The following is a 7,186-nucleotide window of genomic DNA, read 5'->3' as shown; positions in this document are numbered from 1 at the left end:
AAACAGCAACATTTTTTATTAATGTAACATGCAATCGCCATGAACGATAAAGCAAAAGTAAAAAATAAGGGTTTTAAAAATCTCAATTTGTAGTTAAACACTTACCATTTATTATGTAATTAAATACTTACAAATAAAAACGTTTTAAAAAAATACAATATAAGTCTTCTAACTTAATGATATATTACTACCTCCGTTTCAATTCGATAGTCCATTTTTGACTTTTGAAATTTTTTTTCTTTAATTTTGACCTTAAATATTTTTGTTTTTGATAGTTAAAACTTGATGCAAAATATATGAATGGGTTGTATTTTAAATGTTTTTTCATTGTTATAAGTTTTATCAAATAATATATGACACAAATAAAAATATGTACGGTCCAAGTTCAAGAAAAAAGACTTTAAAAGTCAAAAGTGAACTATCAATTTGGGACGGAGGGAGTATTTATTACATACTTAAACTAGATGTAAAATCCGTGTATTACACGGATTGATTAAACAAAAGATTAAATATTAAAATGTAAACGTTAAATATTTTTTAAATAAAATTTTGAAATAATGAATGAAGAAACTTATTAATTATAATTACTATCACATTTATTATATTTAATATTTTACATATATATAAATATAGAACTATTATGTGGATTTTTAATATAAATTGAAAAAATCAACAATTAACATGTGGATATTATTTATTTCAAAAATATAATAAAATAAAAAATGTCAAAACTAATAAGAGTTTGACAAGTGTCAAAATGAATCCTCATTTATTATAGTATTTAACATTAACACCTGTGGGTTCCACCGGTGAAAAACACATCTTCTTGAATGTAACGATGCAATTCTACAACACTGAGTTGTATATTAAAGTATTTTGTATGTGGTATGCATATATGTTTATCGAATCAAATGGTTATACATATAAAACCAAAACTTGAATCGGAAAAACTTTTATCGAACAAAAAACGGCGCAAATACCGCGGAAATGAACTGATCAACCGAAGGGAACCAAAAAAAAAAAAAAAAACTTTACAAAACCGACCCGATACTACTTTTGCTCTGGTCTAAATTTGAATATGGGCCACATTAACGAAGTAAGCAACGAATATGGACTAATGAAATGAAGTCTTGATTGATAAAATCCAAAACGTAGAACGAACGAGGCCCAGTATAAACGCATTACGACTTACAATTTACGGCCTTCGAAGCCCAGTCTTTTAGGGTTTACAAGATTGCATTTCATATAAGAGCATCTTTTGCTTCTTTACGTCTCCTTCACTAGGGTTTCAGGGTCTTCATTCCTTTGCCGACGTCTCTCAATCTCCAAGATGGTATGTCCTCATTTGCTCTTTCTTAATATTTCGTTTTCTTTTTTACGATTAAATGGAAGATTGTTGTTTGTTGAATCTCTAATATGATATATTTTATTCTCTCGGTTCCTTCTCAACATTAATGATATCCTGATTTCAATCGCATCGAGGCATATGAATGTGAAATAGTTTAAACCGGATAATCAAGCCGCAGTTAAACATTATATGCATCCAACTATCCATACTGTTATTGATTTAGGACAACCACTGTCGCTGTTTAGTTTTTGGCTCTCCAATTGCTGATGAACCATTCGATTGTGTTGTCCGACTTAAAATCGACCTTTTTCTTATTTAATTCAATGAACCTGGGCATAATCTTTTACTATATGTTGCTAATATAACAGAAAAAATGTATTTTTTATTCTTATTTTATCACAAACTATGCATATAAAATTCAAAGTGAAACTGTTTCACTTGTTTTAAGGTGAATCATTATGTTTCAATGTTTAGATTGCTAGACTATAGTTATTCTGGATGTTATTTTGCTTACTCTGTTGTTTTATATCGCAGCCTAAGCAAATTCACGAGATTAAGGACTTCCTTCTGACTGCAAGAAGGAAGGATGCACGATCTGTGAAAATCAAGAGAAGCAAGGATGTTGTCAAGTTCAAGGTTAGGTGCTCAAAGTATCTATACACTTTGTGTGTATTTGATGCCGAGAAGGCCAATAAGTTGAAACAATCACTTCCCCCAGGTTTGTATACCTTTTTACAACTCTCTGCAACTTTTAGTGGTCTGTTTATGTTGATTTCCATTTTAATGGATACTAGTACTTATTGATTGCATTTCTGCTGCAGGTTTGAGCGTACAGGATCTTTGAATTAAATCTTTTCTTGGTTAGTTGATTTGATTTCAGGATCTGAGTTTTGCTTTATGGAAAGGATTTTTGGTTGAAATTATATTTCTGGATGTTATTCAATTGTTAGTTATGGCTTCTTGTATGAACTTATCACCGTTTTGGTCCTCTGGTTATGAGACTTTTTATTCTGGAACTGGTTACCTGTTGTTATTTCGTCACATTGAGTATGATCTAATTATGAATGGGCAAAAGGTTTTGGATCAAAACTTATGAGAATGATATGGCATTTTAGGTCAATTATTAAAAAAGTAATCACAATTATTTTTCAACAGCCAAGGGATTTTGTTCGCATGTCTCTAAAATTTAATGATATTTCTAATAAGGATTGATTTACAAATAATTCTAATCGATCCACAAAACCGATGATAAAATATGTTTTGTTGTTTTTGGTCGATCATATACATTTTGCATTGACGTATCCATCTTGACGTCTCATTACATTTGTTAAAATCTTTACCTAGAATGAACATTTAAGAATTTATATTATATTAACTTTAATAAAATTGATAACGCCTCTTTATTCTTCAACGTGTTTTCATGATTTCAAACCCATCATAAACAAACGCACGTACTGACATGATTTTTTGGGGTTCTTGAAAACTTTAAAATCTGGAAAAAAAATGAGCCTGGAATCTAATGAAGAAACCTGCAATAAAACTCTAGTTCAGGTGAACAATATTCAATTGTATGTGGGTGTTCTTGAACACAAACGGAGGAAATTGAACACAAACCAAAAGTCGATGTATAAATAAGATGGCAGTGTGAGTGCGTGCCCTTGAAATTGTTTTTTGATCTGAATTTTTTTTCTAAATTGTTTGGATCTTTGAAGATGTGTGTGTAAACCAAAGTGTTTATTAAAATCGTTCCCAAATGAAGATGAATAACTTACACACACATTTATGAGCTTTTAAAACAAACCCATATATTCATCTACATTTGGCTGAGAAACTTCCTAGATAAGTAGATAACTCATGTTGACCGGAAACTCACCGGAAAAAGTGATCGGAGATTCTTTGGAAACCATTAGTAATTGGTAATGATGATATTTTTTGAACACCTAATACAAGTTCGATGGTAAATATGGTGCAAAATAAACGACTTATTATAAAGCCTCTTAAACTTGGTTGGTAACATCTCCAACTAAATTTTAATAACTTTAAAATCACAATGCATTCTTCTTTCAACTATGTAAATAATAATAATAACCAAATGATAATATTTTCAAGAATTCTAAAAAACGCACAATGGGAGCAAGACACGACTTCATTGTTCTGAAAACCCTTATGTCATTGACGATGTCATTATGTGTGACGTGTGCAAAGGCGAATCAACACTCACCTCATGTTTGTCGGTGATGTTATATTTTTAGGAGAATGGTCTGATGTCAATTTCATTAATTTGAATAAGCTTCTTAGATGCTTATTTATTGTCTTTCATTTTGAGAGTCAACCTTCTTGAAAGTGAAGTTTTTGGAATTGGGGTTGAGGAGTTGGAGATTAATCATCTTGCTAACATTTTACATTGTGAACCCATGTTTTTTCCTTTTATTTGTCTTGGTATATGAAGCTTTCTAAGCATTGGAATCCAGTTGAGAAATTTAAGTCTAAATTGTCCATTTGGAAAGCAAATAAATTTTCTTTAGTTGGGAGAATTACGCTCATCAAATCCGTTTTGGGAGTCTCCCCTTTTATTAGTTTTCTCTCTTCAAATCTCCTAAGAAAGTTATTGATTTATTGGAAGGTATCAGGAAAAAGTTCATTTGGGGAGGTAGGTAGGAGAAATAAAAATTAATCGGGTTGTTTGGGATATGGTGAGAAAACCTAATGTGGTCTTGGAGTGGTAAGCCTTAGATCTTTAAATATTGATCTTCTTGCTAAATGGTGGTGACATTTGGAAGTTGATTAGTTGAACGAAATCCCTTTTGGTCTTCTAATATTAAAGCTTTACATAATCTTATTTGCATTGAGTGGAAGCCTTTTAACTAGTGTGGTATATTGGGTACTTTGGTTTCTATTTATCAAATAAATAGAGAGCTCGAAGAATGGGATTTTTCACCCACATGAGTCCTTTTCGAATGGTAGGGAGACAACTTTTCAAGGGTAGTGAAATAGATTTCCGAGGAGGGGTAGAGAGACAAAAGAGCTTGGAAATTTAGTTCATGGTGTAGTTGATATCAAGTTGTCCATGACAACATATACATGGTTGTGAAAGATGATAGTTCGGGGTGATGTTTGATAAAATCCTTAAAATGCTTACGAATGATAAATTTGCATGTATTGTTTTCAATGGATTTCAATGGGGAAATAGATTACTTATTTTATTCTATTTATCATTTTTTATTTAATATTTTCTCATATCGCGTATTATAGTTAGTTTGTCTTTACAAATATGTTTTCTAACTTTTTTTTATTTATGCGTTTCATGCATGTAAGGTTGTAAGAAGTCATTTTTTAAAGGATAGTGAAATATATTTCCGAGGAAGGGTAAGGGTAGTTCATGGTGTAGTTGATATCAAGTTGTCCATGACAACATATACGTGGTTGTGAGGGGTGATAGTTCGGGGTGATTTTCGATTACATCCATAAAGATGCTTACGAATGATAAATTTGCATGTATTGTTTTCAATGGGGGAAATGGATTACGTATTTTATTTAATTTAATATTTTTTCATATCACATATTATAGTTAGTTTGTCTTCACAAATATGTTTTCTAACTTTTTTTTATTTATGTGTTTCATGCATGCAAGGTTGTAAAAAGTCATTTTTTACGTATTTGTTTTTACAAAATTGTAAAAATTGTATTGATTTTGCAAAAGAAAAATTATAAAAAACATTTGGACTCCCACTTATCTATTCTTTACAAATCGGAAAAGGATAAGCAAACTGCCAACGCTCTATCCAGGATTTATGAGGAAAACAAGCTAAATTTCATGATCTATTTCTCCCAACACATCGAAAGTCTCATTTTTTTATTATAAAATTACGTTTTTCATAACATTAGACAATTTAACTGTAAAACTTTCTTCAGAAAAATTACGTTTTTGAAAAAAATACAATTTGGTGTTTTTATAATTTTATAAAACAAATATGTAAAAAATGAGTTTCTACAATGTTGCATGCATTAAAATGAATAAATATAAAAAGTTATAAATTGGATTTGTAAACAAAATTTAAAAAAACATAAAAACATATATAACATGACATAGGTGAACATGTGTAAAAAAGTTATGTAAATTCTAAAAAAATTATACAAAATAAAATAATATATTGGCTTAATTTAATATTAATATAAATTTATTGGTCAAATATTTATAACCAAAGAGTTTTTAGCCCAACGGTATTTAGTGTTGGATTCACTTCTTGAGATCAAAAGTTCAAGTCTATCTTAGCAATTGCAAATTTTGGAATGCATTCTGTTATCATTTTCAATTGGACAATGGATCAATATTTTTGATTTCCGTTGGAAATTAGGAATAGATTGAATGTGTATAAGACCCGTTTTATTAGCAGGATTTATCATTACTTTAGCAGCTTGGCCTGTTACTCGGGATTCTCGATTATTCCATTTATTGAGGTTAGCAATTACAAATTTAGTATATAATTTGTCGTTTAAAAAAATGTCAAATATTTATAAAAAGAGCGATGTGTGCATTCGTAAAACTTTATTACCCTTATAAGTTTAATGGTTGTTGGAAAAGTTATCAAACCAGATAAGTTTTAATTATTAGAGATTATAATGGTATTTTTAAAATTTATAAATGACTTTTATGATAAATGTAGAGAAATATCCAGAAAAGTCCTAAAATTTTAGTATAATTTATGAAAAAGTCCCGAACTAATTTTTGTTTATAGAAAAATATAGAATATTTGCTAAAACTTCGAAAAAACCCTTTTTGGCCGGTTTTATAGATTTAGCCGATATTTTGTTCTTTTTCGTTAGTTTGCTCAAAATATTAGGACTTTTCTGAAAATTACCCGATAACCAAAATATTGGGATTTTTTTGAAATTTACTATGGAATTAATGGATATTATTATTAACAAATCATTTATCAACATAAAAAAATATTTTTTATTATAAACAAAGGAAATACATTTGTTGCTAATTTCTAGGAATAGAATGGTCGATTATGTACTTCTCTATTATTTGTTGATCGCTTCAAAGTCTCTATGTTATTCCTATGTATCGTTGTGGATGTCATAATGAGAAGTACTCTGTTAGGCATGACCAATATAAGAGTTAATCATATTTATTGATACACAATCAATAAATGTCTACTTACTATTAGACATGATGCTATATGATCACATGTTATTAAAAATTATCATTACACGAACATATAGATATTTCATTATGTTCTTTAACCTAACTACCACCTAACCTCAAAACATTACCCGATAACAACCATAAAATTACACGCATCTATCGAGAGTGAAAAGTAAATTTCGAATGACATTTTAAATAGATAATCACCTCTTCACTTGTTTCCATATAAATTATCATTCATGGTTCACTTTTCACATTTTATAGATGTGTGTTAGCCGATGGATGTTAACATGTGAGGTATGAATGTTGGTTGGTAGTTAGGTTAAACAACATAAGAGGAGCACCGACATTAGATGAATGCTAACTAAGTACATCTCACCATCATACCCACAACAACGCATAGGAAAAATATAGTGAGTTTGAGTGGTCAGGAAGCAATAGAGGAATACTTAGACCACCAATTTATTCATAGAAATTAACAACAAATGTATTTCCTTTTTTTTTATAATAAAAATATTTTTTATGTTTAAAAATGATTTGTTAATAAAAATATCCATTAATTTCATGGTAATTTTCAAAAAAGTCTCAATATTTTGGTTATCAAGTAATTTTTGGAAAAGTCCCAAAATTTTGAGTAAACTAACGAAAAATGACAGAATACCGGCAAAATCTGCGAAACCGGCCGAAAA

At 29.6% G+C, this 7,186-nt stretch overlaps 1 protein-coding gene across 1 annotated transcript; it reads left to right on the top strand.

Moving 5' to 3' along the window:
• Positions 1 to 1,176: 1,176 nt before the first annotated feature.
• Positions 1,177 to 2,364, top strand: LOC111917281 (60S ribosomal protein L38). The gene is made up of 3 exons (XM_023912965.2): positions 1,177 to 1,333; positions 1,883 to 2,066; positions 2,170 to 2,364. The coding sequence occupies exons 1-3, from the start codon at positions 1,331 to 1,333 to the stop codon at positions 2,190 to 2,192; spliced, it is 210 nt and encodes a 69-aa protein (XP_023768733.1). The 5' UTR covers positions 1,177 to 1,330; the 3' UTR covers positions 2,193 to 2,364.
• The last annotated feature ends 4,822 nt before the right edge of the window (positions 2,365 to 7,186 follow it).

This window comes from Lactuca sativa, chromosome 3, assembly GCF_002870075.4.
Source record: "Lactuca sativa cultivar Salinas chromosome 3, Lsat_Salinas_v11, whole genome shotgun sequence".
Taxonomy (NCBI): Eukaryota; Viridiplantae; Streptophyta; class Magnoliopsida; order Asterales; family Asteraceae; genus Lactuca; species Lactuca sativa.
The sequence above is the reverse complement of the archived record's forward strand: the minus strand, read 5'-3'. Positions and strand labels throughout refer to the sequence as shown.